Source organism: Cyrtonyx montezumae, unplaced genomic scaffold (genome assembly GCF_038088225.1).
Source record: "Cyrtonyx montezumae isolate F1298 unplaced genomic scaffold, pur_monq_1.0 scaffold_3, whole genome shotgun sequence".
NCBI classification, from domain to species: Eukaryota; Metazoa; Chordata; class Aves; order Galliformes; family Odontophoridae; genus Cyrtonyx; species Cyrtonyx montezumae.
The window spans coordinates 134262546-134288291 of NW_027072034.1; the positions used below are offsets into that span (position 1 = coordinate 134262546).

Consider the following 25746-nt stretch of genomic DNA (forward strand, 5'->3'; position numbering starts at 1 on the left):
TTGGTGTAGTATTTAAAAAAAAAGGAGGGGGGGAGGAGTGTAGTAAATTAAGAAAATTATCATTTCCTTTACAAAATGTGATTGCACAAACTTTTAATCCTCTTTTGCCATGCCATTTGTGAAGTGGTCAGATTGACTCCATAGCTAGGGATTGTGCAATTAGAAAAGTCAAAAGCACATGAAACAGAACTACAGACTGATAATCTAATAGGAAAGCCTGGAAAACCAACTCAGGATCATGACAGTAAGTTATTGTGCTGCTTAAAGAAAGGGAATAAAACCTGGGATCTCTAATTCTGAGACAGTCACGGTGACATCTCTCTTCTTGCCCTGTCTCAATCATCTGTTGTCATTTTTCCTGTATTTAAACTGAAAGTTTCAAGGAATAAAGGTCACAGTTTTATTCAGCAACGAGTTGGCACACAAGACTGAGTGGTGCTCATCCACCAGTACGGCTCCAATACACAATGCTGCTGTCACAAAGGCTGCCAAATTTGTAACAGTAACAAAGTTATATACTATTTCTGCTCAGCACTGTGATTATGATCGATAAATGCCTTGCTTCACATGCAGGTGGTCCAGCAGTCATCTGCCATTGTGTGTCAATCATGCTAATCCACTTCAAAATAGGTTTGGAAATCAGTACAGTATTTTTTCCATCCTCAAATTTTTAAAAGGCTTTACCAAGTATTCATTCAAGTCCTTTGAAAAGCTATTCCAAAATAAAATACCATGTATCATATATTAAAATTCTTTTGGCTCTAACCTTTGTTGTTTTCAACATACCTATTTCCGATGATGCATCTTCAAAGCTTTATGCATTGTTACATTGAAGCATTTCTGCATTTTTTCTATTGATAAGAGAAATACAAATACAGTAAGTTCTTAAAGAATTGTAAATGGTGATAATTCCTCTGATAACTGTAGAAGTGCTTTCATGTGGAATAAACAACTGCAAGGAAATGTGGACCAGACATATTTAGTGAAAGAGAAAGAGTAAATCTCATTTGGATCTAGCTGATCATCCTGTTTTCCTGCAGTTATTTTTATTTTTATGTTAAATAACCTCAAAGAACATAATGTCCATGGATACGAAGAAATCAATGATGTCTAAAATCTTGCCATTCTTCTCTCCTAATGGTCTATGTGAGAATTTGTCCCGTTTTACAGTTACATTAAAATTAAACATCTAAAGCTTTCAGCTTTCTGTCAGGGAAATTTATTCAAAAAAAAAGGAGAAAAAAAAATAATGAAATGGAAGTGTAACAAGCTCACAAAATAAACATAAACACACACACTGAAATAATTACTCAGACACTGCAAACTGCATCCGGGGTTAAATACAAACAGTGTTGCCCTCTCCTTGACATCTTGCATTTACTGCTATACAGGGCAAGCCTGATGATCTAAAAATTGACCACTATAGAAAACTGAAGATGTTCTAAATAAATCAACATTCCAACCACAATCCCTAGTCATTTCTTTCAAATAAGACCAGAAATTTTAGATATTCAACTTTGAGTTTTTTCGACCAAAGATTCTAAAAATACCACTATCATCTTAAACTGTCAGCTGTCCAAGTTGAACACCTCAGAAGCATATCAGTTTCCAAAAGCTCTCATTCGTGTTTTAAATTGGACCAGTGTGTTAGCCATAAATAACAATAAAATACTAAGAGCATACTACAGTTAACTGTTAATTTATATTCCTTAATTTGTGAAGAGCTTCTGTATGAAACTCTTTGCTTTAGAGTGGAATGGAAGAAAAAACTACGTATGGTAGCAGAAAGTCCTATTTTTACAAAGCATATATAATTTCCAACAACCATATCTTCCAGTGGAGCTTACTTTTAGAAATATTTTATTTCAGAACAGATTCTCTTATAAAAGCCTACTGTATTATCTCTTTGAGCTTTAACCTAAATTTGAACTACCTCCTCAGTCACAAACTTTCCACATATACCTCAACAAAGGCATCCTAGTTACATTCTTAAAGAGGAGAAGAAAAAAAGAAAAAAGGAAAGATTTTTGCACAGATACTTGAACTATTTCAAATAACTATGGTTGTGCATCTTCAGTCATGAAAACATCTTTTCATTTTGAGTATCCAACAAAGAAAGAAGCAACCGATAAAAAGTGCCAGAAAAATACTAAAATTTCAAATGAAGTCCGCGTAACTCCACGACTTCTTGAAGTAAGTAAATAAATAATGAATGCTGTAGCCACACTCAGGTGAGGAATGAAATGTCTCATCCCCAGTTTTTAGTTGGTGACATTTCTGTCACCAGGATTTCTGTCCCCAGAACTGCTCAAAGTGGTTATAATGACAAGAACCCAGAAGTGGCTCTTTCAGTTGATGTTTTTGAAAGGTAGCTTTGTACGAACAGCTGTGTTTTCAAAATGCTTGCCACCTCTAAATTGGTCCTCGTGAAGTGAACTGTTTGCCTTATTGCCAGCAGGGCACATTGCAGTGTAGCTGCTGCATTTTTAGTTTTTATCACTGTCTCTCTAACTGCTGAAGTGGAAAAGAAAGATTGCCAAAATCTGACGTGTTTCTTTTCCTTTCTGCCCACTCTGACTTGGTTTTTAGCTGTCTGTTGCTCCAGTGATGAGAAACGTTGCTCAGTTTATTCATTCACTGAATGTCTTTTCCAGCTCAAATAATGGTGATACACTCTTGTAAACCACGGTTCCAGCTGTCAATACCAGTGAACGAAACACACCTAATTAAGACTTACAAATAAATAAAATGTAAGGGGCACACGATATTTGATAAGACCATAACCATGGATTGAATGTAATACAGATGGTCTTCCAGCAGAATTTAAGGAATTTCTCCATAAAGACTTAAATGCCTTATGACATAAGTTCTAGTACAGAAAAACCATAGTATAAATAATGAAGAATTTTTATTACTGATAAGTAATACTAGCATATTAGATGTAGACACCATTTAGACTTTTTAATTGCAGGCATTAGTAAACAAATCATAACACTTTATCCAAATGAGAGAAAACATGTATAATCAGAGAGCACATAATAACTTTTCAGTGCAATTAAGTAAAGACTCGTATACTGAAGACTCCAAAACCGTAATGCACAGCTCCCCCTGCTGCTTGTGTGAAAACTCTTATCCCCAGCTTACTGGTGATGGTTTGCAGCTGAGCCTCATCTCTACAGGCTTTTTTGTTGTGCGTCATAATTCGCACAAGTTTTATGAATCCTTTGCATCACATCAAACATATTGAATGGGCATCAAAAGCTGCAAACAAAGAGCTATAATAAAATAGTATTTTTATTTAACAATTTTTTTTTGTTGTTTTAAAGAAAAAAATTACTTTTGCATAGAAACCTTTATGTATTTAAATTTCAAGTATCTTAAATACTACTCAAAGGAGCAGGACAGTTCTTTTTGTTCTTTTTAGTTCAGGCTCTTTTTGTTCATATTAGTAGCTTTAAAATAGGATATTTGAAATGCAAAACTTTTACGTAAAGCTCCAGATGGTACAGAGAGCTTAGCTTTAAAGTACTGGAAGGCATTAATAAAAGTTCTGAAAATCCCTGTTAGTAACAGTATTTCTATTTACTCTTTATTTACTGTTATCAGTATACTAATGAAGAAAGGGAATCAAAGCGTTCCCAAAGTTCAGAGTATCAAAAAGTTAAATGCTTACTCTCTGATTATCTCTGTGAGACTGCATTCTTCAAGGAAACTGAACTTCAATTACAATTTATAGTCTTGAGTGCAAGATAGCAGTTTACATGAGGTTGATTTTATTACAGTAGGCTGCAGCTCACTTCTCAGTTCAAAACAGTTTGTATACCTCTCAAGGTTAGAAACTAACTATATGCACACAGAAACACAAACATACATCAGTTGACAAAAGCAGAGTCATACTCCCATACTCTTTAACATCATACTGAGCTTTGATCTCTTCAAATGGGACTGGAAAAATTTAATTCAGAAATCCATATTTTCTTTATTCTTTATCAACATTATATATCACAGCTTCACACAATATTATTAATAGAAACAAAAAGACCAAAACACTGCTTTACGGCCCAAATAATTGTACACAAGTTTCCCTGTGTGATTCACTATTTCTCTTTTTTTGTTGGTAAATCCATCTCAGTCCACATCCTATCATTCACAGTGGCCAACAACAAACATCCAGAGTGGAGCAGAAAAGCAGGTCAATTATGTCATTGCTCCTTCCCAGAGTACTTTCCTAATCATGTGCATGATATGGAATCTAAATACTGAGCTTAGATATCCACAGAGCAGTTCGTTGAACTTCAGTGATTTTATTAGGCAGGTAGTATTTCTAATGATGTTTCAATCATTGGAAGCTTACAATTTGTATTCATGACACTTAGAAATTTATTTGTAAAATACAATTCGAAAGAAAATTCCAGAAGTCAATGGGACATGTGCCTAAGAAAGTACATGAAGAACAGGACTCAAAAAACACTCCCTCTCCTCCTCCAAATCTTCTCCATAATAGGAGAAGGTCTATGCATTTGGCCTAGAATGATTTCTACCTAGAGATCCTCAGTAAATGGGACAGTACTCTAGATAAATTAGGTACGTAATAGGTTCATTACTTACCTTATGGTGGATAAATTGAGAGCAAGTTATAGGCTAGATATTAGCTTTCCAATAGATATCTTTATTTTTCTGCAAGACCACATTTATCTCATTTCCCAGAACAAAGGAACAGATTATATTTTTACTATTTCTGTCAGCCTGTCTTCGCATTTCAGTATAAACTGGGCCATTTCCATAAAAACATATTATTAATCCTCAAAACAGCAGAATGTTTTCTGTATGTTTACCTCACACATTGTCTGTTCACTTTTTTAATATATTTGCTTATTAAAGTAAAATACTAAATGTCCTTAAACGTATATAACATAGAAGCCATAAACACTTGCCAAATGTTCTTCAAATTGGCTCAATTCTCATGCCACTTATGATGGCACAAGTATGGTCCAACACTTTTCCTCTGAGCTGATATAGATTGCCTATTTGATCAATATATCCAGTCCTCCTGGGCCTGCAAAGGAAATCTGAAATCCAAATCCTTGACACTTGACTTTTGTAATTCTCACCGTCGATACCAACAACACCTCAGAAGTTATTTATCAATGTCAATGAAGCATTGATTCTCATCTTACAGTTTGTAAACAATGTCCCTGTGAATTTTAATGCAAGAGGCAAAGGGGAAAAGGGGAAAAGGGCATAGATGTGTATAATATGGTAGTATTCTCAGATAAAGTATGGTTAAAGTCAGTGTATAGGCTCTTTTCTGAAGTAAATGCAGCTAATGAATACTGATACAAATATAAAACATGGAAGGTTCTGAATTACATAATTTAGAATACAAAGTTCACCCATAGTAGGACATTTAAAAACAAAAAAACAGTTGATAACAAAATCTGAAGAAGACTCATTTGACTCTTTGGGACGTTAAGATTCCTGCCTTTCTTATCATTTGGGATGTGAAGAAGATCAGCAATTTCACTGAAAATTTCAGATTCTTGCAGAGTTATGGATGGAAGAAGCAATTGCTAGTACTGACATTTTTCTTATCTCTCTAAAGATGCTTTTCTTGTTTTTTTCCACCCCTTGTAATAGAAGTTATTGAAGCCAAAATATGCAAGGCGGTGTTCAGACTAGGTATGACAAGATGACAACCTGTTTATTACGAGGTGCACTCTTCTTTCTAGATAATACTTTAAAGAAATAGGTAGGGAGGGGAAGTTTTAATCCTGAACAACAGCTACAAAAAGTATCAAAAAATAATAAAACTAGTAGATTATTGATTTTGTATATTTCTGTTTAAATATCTCAAAGACTCGCCTAAGTATGTCACCATTAGGAATGAGTATTAATCCAACCATTTCATTTTTCTTTGATTACTTATGAGTTATGTTCTTTATATTTTTAAATTTCACATTCAAAAGTCAAATATTCACGCTCTGTAGGATTTTGCCCAGTATTTACATTTTCAAAGCAAACAGAACTCAGCCTGCTTCTACTGATAACTGTAAGAAAAAAAAGAAAATATTTTATAGGAACATAAAATATGTAGAAAAATCTCATTGATATATTTTGCTTTATACTTTGTGGATCTTCATCTTTCTTCAGAGCAATGCTTCATTGGATATATGACAAGCTACAAGTCTAAAGATATATTACTATATTAACTTCATTTATGCTATTCAGATACCACTACAATACTCTAGGCACCACAGTCATTTTCTTCTCTTACTTGCAATAATTAACATTAGAGAGAAAAGATAGCTAAATTAATTTATAACTTTATAGTTTCTTATACTAATTATTTCCTCTTCTTATATTTTAGGTCATCCTGTCATTCCTGCAAACACTAATCAATCATGGGATTTGAAGTTAATACTACTAAATAAATGAATTGCTTAATCTCCTATGACCATCTTATACATGCTTCATCTTCACAAAGCTTATCAATTTATGTCATCAAGGACAGAGTGACCTTCATTTCCACAAAATGTCTCTTGCTACTGGACAAGTTGGTTGTAAATTTATCACTTATCCTCAGGAAGAAAGTCCTTCGAAATCTGCATTTGACAAATGCAAGTCTATGTTTATCAATTGACCGGGTCATACTGAATTCCAAAACCGTAACCGTGGAAAACTGAAAGGTCTGTTACTTTTCTGAACATTTCAGCTAAAATGAAGGACATGCAACTCAAAATTAATTTTCTACTTGGCCTAGTTATCACTGCCGTGGTACAGGCTGTAGAAAAAAAAGCAGACTGCCCAGAGTTGTGTATATGTGAGATCAGACCTTGGTTCACTCCCCGGTCTGTGTATATGGAGGTTCCAACAGTGGACTGTAATGATTTAGGCCTTTTTAATTTTCCAGACAGACTGCCTGCTGACACACAGGTTTTACTTCTACAGACTAACAATATTGGAAAAATTGAACACTCAGTAGACTTCCCAGTGAATTTAACTGGTCTAGACTTATCTCAGAACAATTTATCCTCGGTGGCCAGTATTAATCTTACAAAGATACCACAGTTGCTTTCTGTGTACCTTGAAGAAAACAAACTTACTGAACTCCCTGAAGAATGTCTCTCTGGACTCCACAATTTACAAGAGCTTTACATTAATCATAACATGCTTTCTATGATTGCTCCGGGAGCTTTCATAGGCCTCAATAATCTTCTCAGACTTCATCTCAATTCAAATGGCCTGCAAATGATCAACAGCAAGTGGTTTGAAGCTATTCCTAATCTGGAGATTCTCATGATTGGAGAAAATCCAATAATCAGAATCGAAGATATGAATTTTAAGCCTCTTATCAATCTGCGCAGTCTAGTTTTAGCCAGCATAAATATCACTGAAATACCAGATAATGCTTTGGCTGGCCTTGAAAATTTAGAAAGCATTTCCTTTTATGACAATAGATTTGTTAAAGTGCCCCATATTGCTCTTCAAAAGGTTACAAATCTTAAATTTCTGGATCTAAATAAGAATCCCATTAACAGAATACGAAGGGGAGATTTTAGCAACATGCTCCACCTGAAAGAGTTAGGAATTAATAATATGCCTGAATTGATTTCCATAGATAGTCTTGCTGTTGATAATTTACCAGATCTGAGAAAAATAGAAGCTACCAACAATCCGAGATTGTCATACATTCATCCAAATGCTTTCTACAGACTTCCCAAGCTGGAATCACTCATGCTTAACAGCAACGCACTGAGTGCCCTATACCGCAGTACAATAGAATCACTGCCTAACCTGAAGGAAGTTAGTATACACAGCAATCCCATTAGGTGTGACTGTGTCATCCGCTGGATTAACATGAACAAAACAAATATTCGTTTCATGGAGCCAGAGTCTTTGTTTTGTGTAGACCCTCCTGAATTCCAAGGCCAGAATGTGAGACAGATACACTTCCGGGAAATGATGGAAATCTGTCTCCCTCTGATAGCTCCTGAAAGTTTCCCATCTACTTTGGATTTGAAAACTGGCAGCCATGTTTCCTTACACTGCAGAGCAACAGCAGAACCAGAACCTGAAATCTACTGGATAACACCGTCCGGACATAAGCTTTTGCCTAATACTATTTCTGATAAATACTACATTCATTCTGAAGGAACGTTAGAAATAAGTGATGTAACACAGAAAGAAAGTGGCTTATATACATGCATAGCAACGAACTTAGTAGGGGCAGATCTAAAGTCGGTCGTGATTAAAGTGGATGGCTCTCTCCCTCAGGACAGCAATGGACCTTTAAATATTAAGATCAAAGATATAAGATCTAATTCTGTTTTGGTTTCATGGAAAGCAAGTTCTAAACTTCTGAAGTCCAGTGTTAGATGGACTGCTTTTCTGAAAGCTGAAAACTCTCAAGCTGCACAGAGCGCTCGAGTACCATCTGATATAAAGGTATATAACCTTACACATCTAAATCCATCAACTGAATACAAAATTTGTATAGATATTCCCACTATTTACCCACAGAACAAGAAACAGTGTGTCAACGTAACCACTAAAGGACTAGATATGGCAGTGAAAGGCTATGAAAAGAACATAATAGGATTTCTTGCCTGCCTTGGTGCTCTTCTGGGAATCGTCTCTGTGGTGTATCTCTACAACTGCATCTCAAGAGACATGAACTACGATGTTCAACACAGCTATCTAAAGAATTACCTGAAGAAACAATCCCTCTCACTCAATGAGCTTTATCCTCCTCTCATCGGTCTCTGGGACATGGGCAAAGAAAAAAGCACAGCAATGGAAGTTAAATCAACTCTAATAGGCGTACCAACCAATATGTCATAAATATCACTTGATTTCTGAAATAAAAAACACAGGACTGTATTTGTGCTAAATAAAAATGAAACAAGAAAAAGTGTATCTTTTAGAAATAAGATGCCTGGACTTTGTTGCTGACAAATAGGAATATGTACTGCCTCAGCATAAGAGAAGAATTTTAACTAAGGCTTCTAAGGGTATTCTACCAACCAAATACAATTAACTTCCTTTTCTAGAACTTTCAAGAGACTTTTAAGTCTGGAATACAGTGAAAGTAGCCAAGAACATTTTCTGTATTTTTTTTTTTTACTATTACTTAAAAGTAGTGGAACTGAGCAATACCTCCTCCTGTGCTGTATTACACAAAATAGCCACGAGTTTTGCAGTGAAAGATATACTAGGATTGACACATGCTGTAATGAAATGGACAAATTCTGTAGAGTAGACACAGTGAGTATGTGAAATTTTTTTATGAGGAAAATACATTTTTGATTAAAATCAAAACCGTTTTCGGCTTGTTTGTTTCTAGAGAAGTATTCTGGGTGCTCTTGTCTGACAATAAACAAACTCATTATAATATCTGATAAAATATTTCCTCACATATTATCCTCCTGAAATGCCAACCAGAGCACATGGGTTATTTTTGCTGGTTTTAGGCTGTACAACTGCAATGGCCTGCATAATAAACACTTTCACAAAGTACATACTCATACTGGTTAGTAATAATAACTGCATTTTACTTATTGCTTAATGTGGGAGAAGGAGAAAAGGGATCTCCTGAAAGGAGCGCAGTGGAGGGCCACAAAGATGGTAAAGAGCGTGTGGGAAAAAAAAAAAAGGTAAAGTGTGGGAATCAAAGGGACACAGCCAACCTCTTTTCAGCAGTCTGGGGTCAGGACAAGGGAAAATGGTCATAAACTTGAGCACAGTAAGTTCCACACCAATATGCAAAATAATCTCTTTAGTGAGGGTAATAGACCACTGGCACAGGCTGCCCAGGGAAGTTGTCGATTCTCCTTCTCTAGAGATATTCAAGACCCACCTGGATGTCTACCTGTGCAACCTGCTGCAGGGAGCCTGCTTTGCAGAGGGGTTGGACTTAATGATCTCTAGAGGTCCCCTCCAACCTCTACAATTCTGTGATTCTGTTAAGGGCAGAAAAGAGACATAAGACTGACAGGGAAATTGATTATCTTATTGATTATCTACTGATAAAAGCAAGTTTTGAACTATTTTAGTGTTTTCCCAGAAGATCAAAAAATAAATGCATTTTTAGACACAAAATATAAATCTAAAATTTTGTCTTCAGACAAAAGGGAAATTCAGTTGTTAGTAATGTCTAAACTTAAGGCTGTGATACACTGAACTTATCTAGTTTGAACAGCTTACATGATATTAAGGATTTCTTCGTAGCCTTGCACACTTCTCTTCAGCATTAACAATGACTGACTAGTTTATAAACTCACCAGCTTTCACAGTCTAACAAGCAATAAATGACTGACAGAAACATTATGAGTAGAAATGAAATAAATGAAATGAAATGAGAACAATGAATACCTGACTCTACTCATATCAAAGTTAAAATTCTCTTGAGAGTAGGACTGGGCACATAAGCAGCGAATGTGCTCAAAATCCTGTTGATTAGAATTTTGATTACAAAACACTCTTACAGGATGACTACTACCAAGTCCACTAGAGAATAGACATCTGATTTTCAGCCATTAAGGTGGCTGAAAATATAGAGATTCCCCATAAAGAAAATGATAACAAAATTTTGTTATTTCATTTGATGGTTATGAGTACAAACAGGAAGAATGAAGAGAAGTTGTTATCACTGAATATTTAAGTAAGGAATTAAATATTAACTGATGTATAGGTAACTTGTATTAAAAAGTAAAAATCAGAATGGCAAACATTACTTTTAACAGATTTTTGACTTTTAACATTACTTATTCACAGATTTCACATAACTCTAGAATAACATACATTTTATTTTTATAGACATGGCTGAAGTAAAAATTTCTGTGGAATTGCTGACAGCATTTTTTTAGATAGAAGTTGAACTACCTTTTGTACATATAAATTCTTTTTCTTTTCTGTGTATTTATAGTTGTTTTTTTTTTTTTTTTAAATACTTCCAAAATATTATTGGCATGTAAGCATTCATAGCATAGAAAAATAATTTCATTTTCCCTACAGCTATTTAATAACACACACTTGTTTTAAAAAGTGTCTCTTTTTCTAATTAAGTTTTAGGATAACAAAATTATGCAAAGGTTATTTTCAGAGTTTTTAAAGGCAGGAAGAATCATCCTGGTGCTTAACTACCAAAAATAGGATATTAATAGGTTTTATATGCTTCAGTGAAAAAAAAAATAAAAAGAAAACCAACAACATGATGAATCACTGTCATGTACAGAGGAACACTGAAATGTATCAGACAAAGATACTGAAAGAGCATGGCTGATATCAGCACTCTAGACAGAGCATATGGAGTGCTGCTATTTATCAAAAAAAAGTTACCCATCACTGCAGCCATCACCGTGCAGATACTGCACATGTTAACAAGAACATGTGGGCATGTCTTGTGTTCCCACCTTTTGAATCAAGCTACATGTTGCACTTTCAATTAATACAGCTTACCAACATGAAACTCTTTCAGGCAAAAACAGCTCCGGACAGTTTTATAAAACATGAACACAAGCATGAAAATTCTTCTCCCTACCTCTGTCCCCCAAATAAGCCCTGATTATATCTACTTTATTTAAGCATCTCATTAAAAGTTTTTGTTTCTAGATGAATAGCATTAGTGTATACAATTTTCGTACTAAACTATGGAGTAACTAAAACATCTCCAGTAATCACTATTAAATTGAGTAATATTCTTTATTTGTGCAACTGCATCCTCACAGCTGCTGTTTAAAAGTGCTACTTTAAGAAATACTAGGAAATTGTCCAAAAGAACAGGGTCAAAAGTGTCTCTACAATTACAAGATAACAGTATTTTCAGTAGCTCATATAATTTGAGGATTTTTACACCATAAAATAGTGGCAAATAAATGGATTAATTTTATCATGGCATTTGACAGCAAAACTCTCTGAAGCAAAAGAAAGGAGAGGGCAAGATCAGTGTTTGGAATGTCTGGCTGAGCGATACTCAAAGCATAAGGCATTCATTCAGTGTTTGGATTCAGTTGCCTTATCTCTTTCTGTCAGTTACTAGACTGAAAGCAGCAATGCTCTATTCGTGGAAAGATTAAGCATTTACTTCTTAGTAGAACATTTACAAATATCAATTCCAATATTCCATCAGTTTACACAGACAAAATGATAAATACATATGTACACTTAAGTTTCTGTTCTAGCTACAATGATATGAAACTGTAACTTTAAATAGTAACTAAAAAATAGATTAAAAATACCAATTTCCATCTGAATAAAAAATTGATTTCCAAAATTTACTAATAAAATGCATTCTACTTGCGTAACCTTAACCACTGACCTCAAGATAGCTTAAAATGGAGATTCTTTCCTCAATCTTGTGCTGGTTAGTCATAGAAAAGACACAAGGATTAACAATTACTAAGTAGTATTTCAGAAGCCAGAGGAGATGTTTCAGAAAAATTGCCTCTATAACGTAGAAAATAAGTTCACATTTACTAAACGATTCCAGAAGAACAGAGGAGAAAATAATGCACTGAATAGAATAAAATCAGATTCTTGACAAGAAACTTCACACAGCAGAAAGTGTGCAATCAGTATGAAAACCACAAGATACATTTTTAAACAAAACAGAGAATAGCCTTTGAGCATAAACCACTATAGACAAACTGAGATTAACAATTCACCTCACGCTAAACATGAGAAAACATGAGGAAAAAGTTCAGCTATCACATATTGTTTTTGTAGAGGTTATAAACTAGATAACTAGATTAACTAACTAGATAACTAGATAACTAACTCTATTGAGAACTTCTTTATGGTGAGGGTGACGGAGCACTGGCACAGGCTGCCCAGGGGGGTTGTGGAGTCTCCTTCTCTGGAGATATTCAAGACCCGCCTGGATGCCTACCTGTGTGACCTGGTGTAGGGAACCTGCTTTGGCAGAGGGGTTGGACTCGATGATCTCTTGAGGTCCCTTCCAACCCCTATGATTCTGTGATTCTATGATATATTGGGTTAAAAAATACTGGTCTACTGAACATCATGTTACTTCATCTTAACACAGCTTACCACAAGGCATCCTGATAAAAGTGAAGGGGGAAATGACAGAAAAAAATAAACAAGTGATTTTTTTTTAGAACACTTATGGGGTTCCATGCTCAGCAGTGGAAAGATGATGAAATAAACTGCTAAGTAGGAGAACTATCCAGTTTTGTGGAATACGCGTTGACCTTACCAACAAATTGTTCTTGTAGATTAGTTGGTTGAACCTACAAAATATGTAAGTTGAATAGATTCCAGTGGAAAACAGCCTGAATCAGTCTTCTTGGGAAAAGACTAAAGAGATACTGGTGAGAATACAATGCTACAACAATACACACAAAACAAGAAGGATTATAAATACAGGATAAATATTCTATGAATAAAAAATGAAGATACTGAGATTAAAATCCAACCAATATGTCAAAGGTTGTGAGAATGAAAAGAAATTACCTACATTGTCAGTTTAACAGTTTTAGAAGTTGGGTTTTGAACAAAATAATTGCAATTATTAATTTATACAGGTAATTCAACTTCAGTTATTACTAAAACATGGTGAAATATGAATGGTTGGAATATTAAAGAATATGGCCATATTCTATCTTGTGAGATCCATCCTTTAAAACAGAGAACTGACTTATTTAATAAAGATTCTGAAGGAGGTGAATCCTCTTGGAAAAAAAAATTATAATCTGTTGATCTTTAAACATTAAAATGGTTTTATATAATTTCTTTACACATTAAGGAAGAAAACCTTCCATTTTCATTTGACAAATGACTGTTACTGTGCAGGTATTTACATAACATGAATTAATTAAATTAAATGCATATTTGAAATGTTGACATTGTTGTAGAACACTTGATATTCACTGATCCAACCATTTCAAATTTCAAAAAATTCCTTTGGAAAAAATGTTTAATTCTTTCTAATTCTCAACCCACAACGTTATTGAGTTAGTACTCTGTAAACCAATTGCCTTCAAAGCAATTGAATCTTTTGTAAAGTCATTCTTCCTTTCAGAGGAAGATGAAAGCTACAAATAAAAATCCTCTAGCTGCCAGAAAAAAAAAAAAATTGTTTACATTTCACTTGCTCAGGTTTGTTTTGTTTTGTTTCAGGTTTTGTTTTGTTTTTGGTTTAGTTTGTTGTTTGTTTTTTTTCCTCAGCTTCAATTACACCCTTTTTGCCCAAAGTTCTTTTCTTCACCTTGCAGACCCCTGTACTTACCAAGCTCCCTGTTAGTCCTTTGCTTAGTTCCTGCTACTATCATTTTAATCTCAAAGATCATCACCAACACTGCAAGTTAGGACAGATGCTGTTGGATTTGATAAACAAAATAATCAAGCAAACATCATACTTGGGAGAAAAGTATTTGAATATCAAAACATAAGGAAAGACCTGAAATTCTTAAAGAAAAACCTGATGTAAAACAAATCAGCTAATGGCATGAAGTATCTTGCATAAAGCATAAAACTGTAATGATACTGATATGAAAACAATGATAGAAATGTGGGAATAAGATAAAGCTGAAAGGGCAGGCAATTTGGGCAGATGGACTATTCCTGATCCTAAAATAGCGGATGTTCTTTTTAACGTTACAGTTTAGAAGAGTGGAAAACTACTCCATCTGCCTTACCCTTATGTAGCTATTGTTCCTCATTCGTGTTTGATTAAAATTTCGTGCTGTGCTCCAAACAGCCATAATGCTTTTGGGAATCACAAAGCTACATGCTGTATGTATTCAGGGTTAGAGTTAGGGTTAGGGTTAGAATAAATGACCAAAATAACAAAATATGTATTAGAATAATTGTAGTTTCTTGATCCAAGACCATTTATACTCATATTTCTACAAAATAGGTCTCCCTGGAGCCTTCTAAAAGCTAAACAAGCCCAGTTCCCTTAATATTCCCTCACAGGAGAGGTGTTCCAGCCCTCTGATCATCTCAGTGGCCCTCCTCTGGACCCGCTCCAAGTGCTCTGTGTCTTCCTTGTGCTGGGGGCTCAAGGCTTGGACACAGGACTGCAGATGGGGACTCATAAGAGCTGAGTAGAGGAAGATCACCTCCCTCTCCCTACTGGCCACCCCTTTTTTCATGCAGCCCAGGGTACAGTTGGCCTTCAGAGCTGCAAGTGTGCACTGCTGGCTCATGTCCAGCAATTCTTGCACAATTACATGAAAAAATAGAAAATATTAAAGCTTAATTCTTCTGTGGATGTCAAGTGTAGCTTGAGGAAAATTGCTTCTTTCAATAAACTAGATATGTGACCAACAACCCTTACAACAAACACCATTCAGAGCTTGACAAAGAAGAGTGGAGAGTTTAGTCAAATTTTAACATATCATGAGCAACACTGAAATTTTTGCAGTCCTGTTCCCCAAACCTTCTTCAACAGTAAACTCTTCTTCACCTTTAACATGTTAACTAAAGCTCAATATCTCTCTTGGTCTTCAAAAAGCTGATTAAAATATAGTATGCCCACTTGTGCCAGAATAATTTTAAGTTATTTCTAGTTTGTATGCTGTCTGCTTTATTAGAAAGATAAAGCAGTAAGAAAATAATCTTATCATTCATCCAGGCTTTTGAAAGCATATCACCAGTTCTGAGCACAAACAAATAAACACATTACGCTAAAGCAAAGCTCTACTGAAGACAGTATAAAAGCAATGTACATCATTCATTTAGTTGAAAACATTGCATAGATTTTTAATTACAACAAAATGGGAAAAGAAGGATATTATTTATTTAAAATACTTTAAATAGAAAACTTTGCAGAGAACATCTGTTTCAAAAATAAATAATTAAAAATCCACTAAAGAAATATTGGGCAGTCTAGAATTGTATGTAGCAGCAAAAGAATGTTCTTTGTGTTCAGATACAAACAAAATTCATATGCTGTACAATATATTCTAAACTATGCTGTAATGAATTTATTGCAATATATCACCAAAAATACAGATTCAAATTCTTCTTCACTTAAAACTTTGCACGAACCTGCTTCTGCTATTCATTTCAAACAATGAATTATCTTCCTACAAAATTTCTTAGGCTTTAGCTTTTCTTCCTCCTCTTTTTGTCTCCTTCATCTTAAAATGTATTTTCGCTTCAATTATCTTAAACGTGAAAGTTCCCTATGTTCATATGTCACGCAACATCATTCTCCCACTATCAGCATCTTCCCTTTTGTTTAACATTCTGGCGCTAAACTCTATCATTCCCTTTCCAAAACTAATATTCCACTGCACTGGATATACATAAGAATATAAATTCTCCTTGATAAAATCCTTATATTAAAATATGCCATATATAATGAAATGACTTTCCTGTCATCTGTTAATAATTAAGAGTGTGGAAACTACCTCATAAATATTCAGAAAATGAGAGAAAGTGTAAGGAAGAAAAGAAAAAGTTAAATAAATGTAGACTACAAACCTCATCATATATTGCTAACAAATCAATTAGAAACCACAAAGGTGATGAAAAATCAATAGCTGTAGATATTCAATGATAGGTAATTCAATAGTAAAAAAAAAAAAAAAAAAAAAAAGTAGTAGCAGAGAATGATAGAAGTATTTTATGAAAGAAGATGGAAGAGTGAGGCCAAAAAAGAACAAAACTGATAAAGGATCAAGTTAAGCATCAACAAATAAATAAACATGACAACAATGAATGAATGGAGGAGCTTCTACACTTAGTTTTAATGATGATGGAGAACAGTAGGGCAGAGAAAAGGTATAGGAAAGACTGTCAAAGAGGAAATGAGACACAGGTCTAAGAGCCCATCTTGGCATCACAAAAATTAATGGTAGCAAGAGATGAATCAGTAGTTGAAAGCATATTCTGGACAAATTTGGAAGTGACAGAATTAAAAAAGCAGGAAAAAGACTAATGATATTGAGACGAAGGAACAGCTGAAGAAAACAAGTGACACTGAAGACACGATGAAATATACATACCCACATATCTGGAACAAAGTAAGACAAGAATTAACAAGGAAGGGAAAGATGGACAAGGCAACAGGAGTACGTGATTTAATTTGGTCAAAATATTTAGCAAAGAAAAAAGCTGCAAGAAGCTTCTGAAATCTCTAGGAGACAATTATGTTTAGGAGATAAATTATAATTTCTATATCTTATGAGCAATAATAAACCAAGTGTCAAGAAAAAGTTACAGTACTAATAGAAAAACAAGTAATACAAAAGTATTTATTGGTAAGTGAAGAGAATTAAAGGCTTAAACATTGAATAAAAGCATGTTTAGAAAGTCTGACTCAAGTGAGGAAGGCAGCTGTAACAGGTATGGTCATTTGGGAGGTTTCATCCATGAGACAACTGAAAGCTGATAATCCTGTATTATTAGGCAAAATAAGAAATCTCAGTGGGAAGGAGACATTACTGCCTCTAATTAAGGACAGAGCTCAAAGTCCAGGAACTACTTAACAGTATCAATTGTAATGCCACTAATAACTAATTAAGGATTGTGATTTCCTAAACATTACCACAACCACAGCAGTTCTTACTGCTGCTTTTACAAAGCCTCAGAATACCTTAAAAATAATTAATTCTAAAGGATTAACTCAAAAATCCTGTTAAAGGCAATAACAAAAGATACAGAAATGTATTCAAGTTTCTTCTAAGTTCTACCCAAAGAAAATGTACTCCACTAAAAATTAAAAAAAAAAGATTGAAAAAAAAAAAGCCAATCATTGTCAACCAGACTAAAAGCTTTAAGAAAAAGAAATGGTAAGAGTGTAGGTAGAGAATAGGGGTGAACACAGAAAACAAAATCCCTAAAGTTAAGAATAGGAAAGATGGAAGTTGATGATTTAATATACAAATTACACTAATGCATTTAAGTTATATGTGAAAATACTCACTGAAGTGAGAGGCTGACAGAATACAGCATGAAGAACATCAATGAAAAATAAACTGTTTCCCTTCAAGAATGGAAGTTCTCACTGACTGAAAAATAAGTAAAAACTTGAAAGTGAGGCAGACTGAATAATCTAACAAGGGCATCTGTATGTAAAAGCAGAGCACTTAAAGATGCCTCACAGATGCTCTTTGGAAAGATCTGAATTAGTAAGTCCATAAAGTGTAATACAGAACAACTTCAAGGCTTTCACTACCTTGACTCCAAGTGAGCTTGAACATAATCGGACTGACAGAAAGGAATATTAGCTTAGTTTCACTTCCTCTACCCCTGGTTAGCTTGGAAGGATCCCACATTCATATAGAAAGGTTCTAAAATAGCCAGTACTATCCATAATAGTTTGAGCAATAATATACAACACTCAAAGGGTAGTGGTTAATGATCTGTAGAGAACAGATATAAGCAGTGTTCCTAAGGGCTCTATTCTGGGATTTATCCTGCTTTGCATCTTATCAGTGCCTTGGAGGAGGAGGTAAAATCATTATCAAGTGTGACAACACTGAAGTGGAGGATGCAGTTGGTACATCTGTAGACAGGGTTGCCATTTAGACGGAACTAGAAAAGCTGGAGAACTAGGCAAACAAGATCTCAAGAAAGCAAGGAGACATCCATAGATCTCACCTAGGATGAACTACCCCTGAATAAGTAAAAGGCTGAGAATGGCTTACTGTGGAGTAGCTCTGCTGAAAAAGATGTGGGGGTCTTTATGACAGTTGGCTAAATAACCTTGGTAGTGACATAGTATATTAACAGTGTATTGGATCATATTAACATGAATGTAGCTTGTAGCCTAAAAAAAATGGTTTCTCCTCCTTACTCATCACTTGTTAGCCCATGTCTACAATGCTGTGTTTAATTTGTTGCACCTCCCATACACAAAAATTCACTGATCAACTGGAACAAGTTCAACAGGACACTACCAAGCTGCTGGGGGCTGAAGCAGTTGCCATGAGAGGAGAGGCTGAGGGGATAAAGGGTTTGTTTGGAAGATAAAAAAAAAAGGAAGGAAGAAGTACCATCTTTCCTGTATGTAAGAAGACAGAGTCAGGCGTATTACTGAGGTGCAAAGCAGAATAATGAGCAACAACCGTGAACTAAAAGAGGGAGGAGAGGGAAGTCTCAACTAGATATAAGAAAAGTAATTAATTATAAGGAAAATAATTTTGGGAATAAGTTGTCTAGACAACTTTTGAAATTTCTGGCTTTACAGACTTTTCAACACCCAAGTGGGAAAAGCAATAAGCAATGAGATCGGATTCATGGTCGACCCTGTTCTGAGCAGGAGGTTGAACTAGCTGAACTTTCATCCAACCTGAGTAATTCTGCCAAGGAACTACATTTCCAAAAAATAGTATACGAGATGCAAACTGCTCAGAAAAGCAGGAATGTTTTATCTGAAATGACTCCAAAGTTTTGATCAGGAAAATCCTCTTATTCCTTTTGAAATTATACAAAAGGCTCCAGAAAAACTGCAGTCTTACAGAGGAGCTCTAACTTGGGTAGGTTTAGAGGCCTTTTGAGTCCCTAAATTCTAAAACTGTGTTCATAATGCAGTGAAGTATTTCCATCTTGATTCAGTATGTGATCTTACATTATTTTAAAGATATTTAGTCTACTTTTTTTCAAAATTCTTAGGAATTTCTTACATATATATGTCTATCCAATTTCCATTATGATGTTCCTTTTAAATGTCTAAACACCACAATTTTACATAAATGTAAAGCAACTGAAACTAAATATATAAATGTTTCCTGCTTTTTCTTTCTTTTTTTCTGCCAACCCAGATGCAAGGAACTAGCTATAACAAGCCTCCTTTTCTTTTCTGGAATATAAAAAATTTAAAATAAATCCATCAACATAAAAAAAAAAGATTCAAATTACCTTCTTCCTTCTAAAAAATAAGTATGAAACTTTGATGATCTGGAAATCCTTCCTTTCGTGCTGCTAAGTTTTTCAACATTTCACTTATTTGGGGAATGTACTCTGTACATTCCATATTAACATTCAGTTCAGCAAAATTAGCAAGGTTAAAAAAACAATTAAAAAGAGAAATAAGAAAGAGTAAAAAAAAAGAAACAAATGAACAACAACAACAAAAACAGAGTCAGAGTCCACCTGTCCTCTGAGGAAAATTACTGGAAATATGCATGGAAAATGCAGCAGAAATCAAGACATTCAATAACAAATGATGTAATATCACTGGCTAGTGGGAATGAGGAACACTAATGTAAGCTACGTATGCATTCTGATTATAATGCAGTCAATTAGCATTCAGGTATATACTCAGGAGTACAATGAAAGATATTTTTAAATCACAAGTTTGCTTAACTTGATATTGAGTCTTTGACAAGGTTCAACAGAAGATGCCTAACACAGAGCAAAGGGTCAGGGTGATACTGCTGCATACTAGACCTTATTTACATTCCTGGACCTCAGGAACTTCCTCACCCAGGGGACCTTCATACATTTTCATGTTTAACAGCTTTCCATGCACTCTTCCCTCATTAATTCACTTGATCAGTTATTTGAACTTACAGAAGTATTTAGCATTCAAAACATCCTCATGATGTGCCAATGAATTCCAATAGTGTTTACCAACATGCTAAAGAGATGTACGAATTTTTACCTCCATAAGCAATTAGAGAGCCTTTATTTCTTTCATATATACAAAGGATTCACTAACATTTTTTGTTTTAAACTGAAGTGTCAACTTTCAAAAATTTTTGGTGAATTTTATGTCAGAATTCTAATGTTTCCAGTATCGTAAAATAGGCACTATGTTATGCTAGATTACCTGATAGAAAATCTAAGGAAGCTAAACAAAAAGACCTGCTTTGCTTGGGATCAGAAGAACAGTGATCAGTGGAGGAACCCTAATAAAGTAACCTGTGAAAACAGAGCACCGTAAATGAGCACTCCTGACACCATTAAAGAATGATTAAACCCTGGTTACTCCCTGGTATGAAACCCTCCAGAATGAGTTAAGGAAAGAAACTCTCCCCAAACACTTTGCAAACTGAAGGAGACCACTGCCCTAAGTAGAAATTTTTTTAGGGCCTATAGCACAGCCCTAAGGCAGACTAAATGAATGTCTGAAACTAGCCATTCAAGCACCAGAATGTGTTGTGTGTAGCTTTGGATGTGAGAGCTAGCAAACCTCTTATCAACTGGACAAGGGAGAACAGGATCAGACTATTCATGCTGTTCATGTTCAGTATGCTTCCACTGCTGCTGGTAAAGAGACTGTTTTCTGTCTGTGCTGGTCTGTTGGCTGGCCACTTGCATATACTGCACAGTGGCCATAGGGAATGTGAGTTTGCTTTCCCCTTTACATGACAAGCTTTCACTGCAACATCATCCCCACAGGGTATAGGAATTGATCAGGACTAGGATTATTGGCTCTGATGTATGCTGACAAACCTTGCCTAGTTTTCTCCCAAACTTCAAGCATGCTGTACCATTGAAACCATTTGCTTTTTGTCCACAGGCAAAAGATCTGCTTGCTACTTAAGACAACAACCTTTGTTTCTACCTTTGAGATCCATAGAGCTAATTGTTCAAACTGACAGCATCAACCAGTGTCAAAATCTTCTTGTGTTCTGGGGAACATATTAAGAGAGCTATACCTTTATTAGTCATACTGCCTTTGGTGTGAGAACATTCAGCAAGCAGTGACTGCTTTCATTTTACCTTCTGATATTACTGTACTATTTCTTTCCAATCAATAACTAATTAAATCAATTTGAGTCTGGTATCCTTGCACAAAAAGCTGACTTAGTGATAGTTTGTTGCCTAAATCTTTCTCCAGACTGGGGAAGTCTACTGAATTTTCTATTAACTTCCCTCACAAACTCTCAATCAATGGAAAACACTAGATGCAAGGGCTCAAGTTGTATTTAGTACAGTCTTCAGTCATAGAGGTCTGTGCTAATCCTTGCTCTTTCCATCAACAAGTCAGTCGTGCTGCAGCAGCAACGATTCCTTTCTTTTGTCATGCTGGTTATAATAGTGGAAGAACTTTAAATATTCAAGTTCATGTTTGTTCAAAATTCTCTACCTGCTTAGTAAGCTGCCTAGAATCCAGCTGGAACTCCATCCTAAAGTATCACGTGTAAGTGAAAGGGAAACCTGCACTCCCTTTGGAGTTTCAACTTCTTCCTGATACATGCTAGTCAGACTAGCAATGCACCTTATTTAATGTAATTAGACACTAATCATACATTTAGCTTTAACATTATCATATAACCTTTCCCTGTTTCAATTTACACATTCAGTTCAATGCCTAACAAGCCACCACAGCTCCTTATTTATTTTTTATTTATTTGTAATACTCTGAAAGTTTGAGATTGTTATTATCTCCAAAATTTTACCTATAAAAAAGCCCTTTGCACATATAGGAAATATCAAAGTTCTTAAAGGTTTTCCATGCTTCTGAACAATTTGTTTAAACGTGGTGCAGCAACATATTTAGTAATTTCCAATATTTTATCCTGCTTATTTCACCTTTATTAAGACTTATGACTTCAATTGATTTTGTAAATACTGGTAAAACATCCTCTTCTACAGTTGAGATAATCAAGCTTCACTTTTAAAATATTTTCCTACTAAAACTCCCAGGTTATTGTGAAGTATAAATTTTAATAGTATATAGTGCAATGAATTCACAACCCAGCCTAGGATACTGCAAAATCAATTGTGCTCAGAATGACTGTTGATATCCACTCAGCATGAATGACTGCCCTGTAGAGTACGTGAATATGTTTCCCTTGCAAACAACACAACCTACATTATAGTTGAAAGGAGAAAATGATTCATATTTTCTACATCTGATTCAAATTTTGAGTACTAGAAACCTCATTTTCTAATTGTCTCGAGATGTTTAGTGAACAAGTCTCCCAAACAGTTTTTATGAGCCACTGGTTAGCATACACACCCTTGCTTTCTGCCTTTTATTTTAAAAGAAAATTCCCATGAATTTCATAGCATGAGTCAACCATAATCTCTAGACTATGTATTACATTTAAAAAATTATAAATGCATATGTCCACTAGCATATATTGTTATTATTTACAACAATCAGCAAGTATTACATATGGCAGAAATCATAAGGTTAATTCTCACCTTAAAAGCAACAAGGACAACAAAAGTCTATCATTACTTTGTTAATTGACATGTTCACAATTTTCTAGTCTCAGAATTACTGACTTTATAACTAGATTCAAGCATAAAATGTAGCACATACTTAAGAATGTAACTGCCTATAAACTCAGAGTGCTGTGGTTTTTGTCCTATCACCTTCAGAGCAGAAATCAACCACCACAATATTCAGTATTCACAGCATTCTAAAACTGTTTGCACTAGTCTCAAAACCTCACAGATAATGTAGTATCTTACAATCCTGCACTGTTTCACAACTCCACTTTTGATAGGAAATTTGGAAACCCAAACTTTAATGAGTGCATACACAACCTTTAACACCATGAAACTGCATGCAAATGCACAAACACACATTTACCAAGGGAAAACCTTACTGAGCAACTTTCTGACTCCCAAAAGTTAGGAAATACTGCATTTCACCCTTCCCCAGGAAAAGATTAAATTTAGATAAAAGCTTCTTATGAACTACATGCAACTTGGGAAAATATTCCAGGTAATATGGAATTCCTTATTTCACATGTAATGCCAGATTCAATATTAAAATTGAATCATAAGCGATTCTTACAGTTATAATCAGTTGAGCTGCCATGAAGCCAATATCATACCGTGACAAAAATATTTTGTATAAGCAAAGGAAAAAAATCAAGCAAGAAAAGAAAAAAAATCAGTATTGGAAATTAATAAACTAATTACACTAGAGGATGGATATATTTTTTTTCCAGATTAGAGACTTTTAAAATGTTAGTAATGTGGCTAACAACAGTAATTGTAAAATTAACTGCTTTAATTACTAATCTAAAATGGAGTGTCCACACAAGTCTTGCTCTCAATAGCACTGAAAAGAATGTTACAGAAAGTTAATTAGCTTTTGGAAATTATTTCAGTAAGAAGTAACTACAAAGAGGTATGAATAGAGTTTAGCTATCAATATGCAAGCTAAACAACACAGAGAAATCAAAACAACAGTCACATTGAAAAAATGAAATACACAAAATAAGAAATTTCACGAAACTGTTTTTCAGACTTGGAATCAAAATAAACTTAAACCAGAGGGAGATCTTACCCTGGAGAGAGGAAGGTTCAAGTCCAGCAGAATTTCATAAATCTCCCTAAATTGCAAATGTTCTTTGTTCAAATCTAATGACCAGCAATTGCAGCATAACTGAACAGAGGTTTAGGAGAACAGTATTGCAAAAAAGAATAGTATCTATTATTACGAAGATGCCACTGAAAAATGAGAATACTAGTTTGTTTCTATGAATGTTCTCAATCATCACTAAGCACATTTCGCATGTGTTTTATTTATATTCAGAACATGAATACTTTATTTTTGAAACACTACGGACACTGTTTCTAATACAAAACCAGTACTATTAAAAAAAAAAAACATAGAAATTTAATTTTTAACGACTTCCTGCCAAAATAGAATGCCTTTTATTTTAAATCACTCTGTAATCACTCAAACTTTTTCTATAGATTTTATACCACTATGTATTACACAGCAGAAGCATGTATTACATGCATGTATTACACATGCATGTTTTACACAGCAGAAGCACTGACAAAACACCCCCCCATTTACACACTAAGATACACTGAATTTAGTTTTGCTTCTGATGATCAACATTCATGCCATATAAAATATATTTTAGCACTTCTCCCTGGAGTCAGATAATAGAATCATAGAATCGTCGAGGTTGGAAATGACCTCCAAGATCATCCAGTCCAACTGTCCACCTATCACCAATATTTCCCCACTAAGCCATGTCCCTCACTACATCTTCTTGTACTACTTGGACTTCTCACTAAATCTTGGACTTCTCGCTACATCATCTTCTACTACTGCATCATTCTTGAACACCTTCACAAACAGTGACTAACCACCTCTTCCTAGGGCAGTTCGTTCGGGCACCTGACCACTCTACCGGAGAAGAAAATTTTCCTAATATCCAACCTGAAACTCCTCTGGTGCAACTTGAGGCCATTCCCTCCAGTCCCATCAGCTTGCAGCTTCAATTTGACCAGGGAACTGCACATATGCATCTGCTAAAGGCTCCTAACTTTATGTTGCCAGGATATCAGCACTTAAAATGATTTCATAGAATCAGAGCCTCACTAAGGTTGGAGAAGACCTCTAAGTGCAACTGTCCTGGAAAGGAAGGAACAAGCAAAGAGACATTATTCTATAGCTAAGTAATTCTCCTCCTCAGCATAGAGATGCCTTCTGTTCCACAAATTAAGTATGAATACTGTGAAAAGGAAGAAAAAATTAAACTCTAATGTGTTCATAATTCTGTGGCTTTTGAATTTCATGAAGGTATCTTTACTCATGTGTTTGCAGAAACAGTAATAACTACAATTCAGTTGCTTTCCTTTTACTAATCATTATTTTTTATTCTTCTCCTGAAAACATTTTTATTCATCAATTGACCATAAAAAATAATAATAATAATAAAAAAGTTACAAATTTTAAACCAAACCATTTCTTCTCTAGAAAATCTCTATATTAAGTTTATGAATTTAGTTAGGAATTCTTAGGGTAAACCTGCTTACTACTTCTCTTCATCTCTTACTCATGAATTTTGTATTCCATTAGACAGCCTATTCCCCTTTCTTTTCTGAATTTCCTCAGCCTTCCAT

At 34.7% G+C, this 25746-nt stretch overlaps 2 protein-coding genes across 2 annotated transcripts in view; one reads left to right on the plus strand and one right to left on the minus strand.

The window, feature by feature from the left end:
• The window catches only part of IMMP2L (inner mitochondrial membrane peptidase subunit 2), a 434158-nt gene that overhangs the window by 239528 nt on the left and 168884 nt on the right, over nucleotides 1–25746 (minus strand). The gene's annotated exons all lie outside the window — the stretch shown is intronic.
• On the plus strand, nucleotides 6718–9356 carry LRRN3 (leucine rich repeat neuronal 3). The gene has a single exon (XM_065741505.1). The coding sequence runs from the start codon at nucleotides 6718–6720 to the stop codon at nucleotides 8839–8841; it is 2124 nt and encodes a 707-aa protein (XP_065597577.1). The 3' UTR covers nucleotides 8842–9356.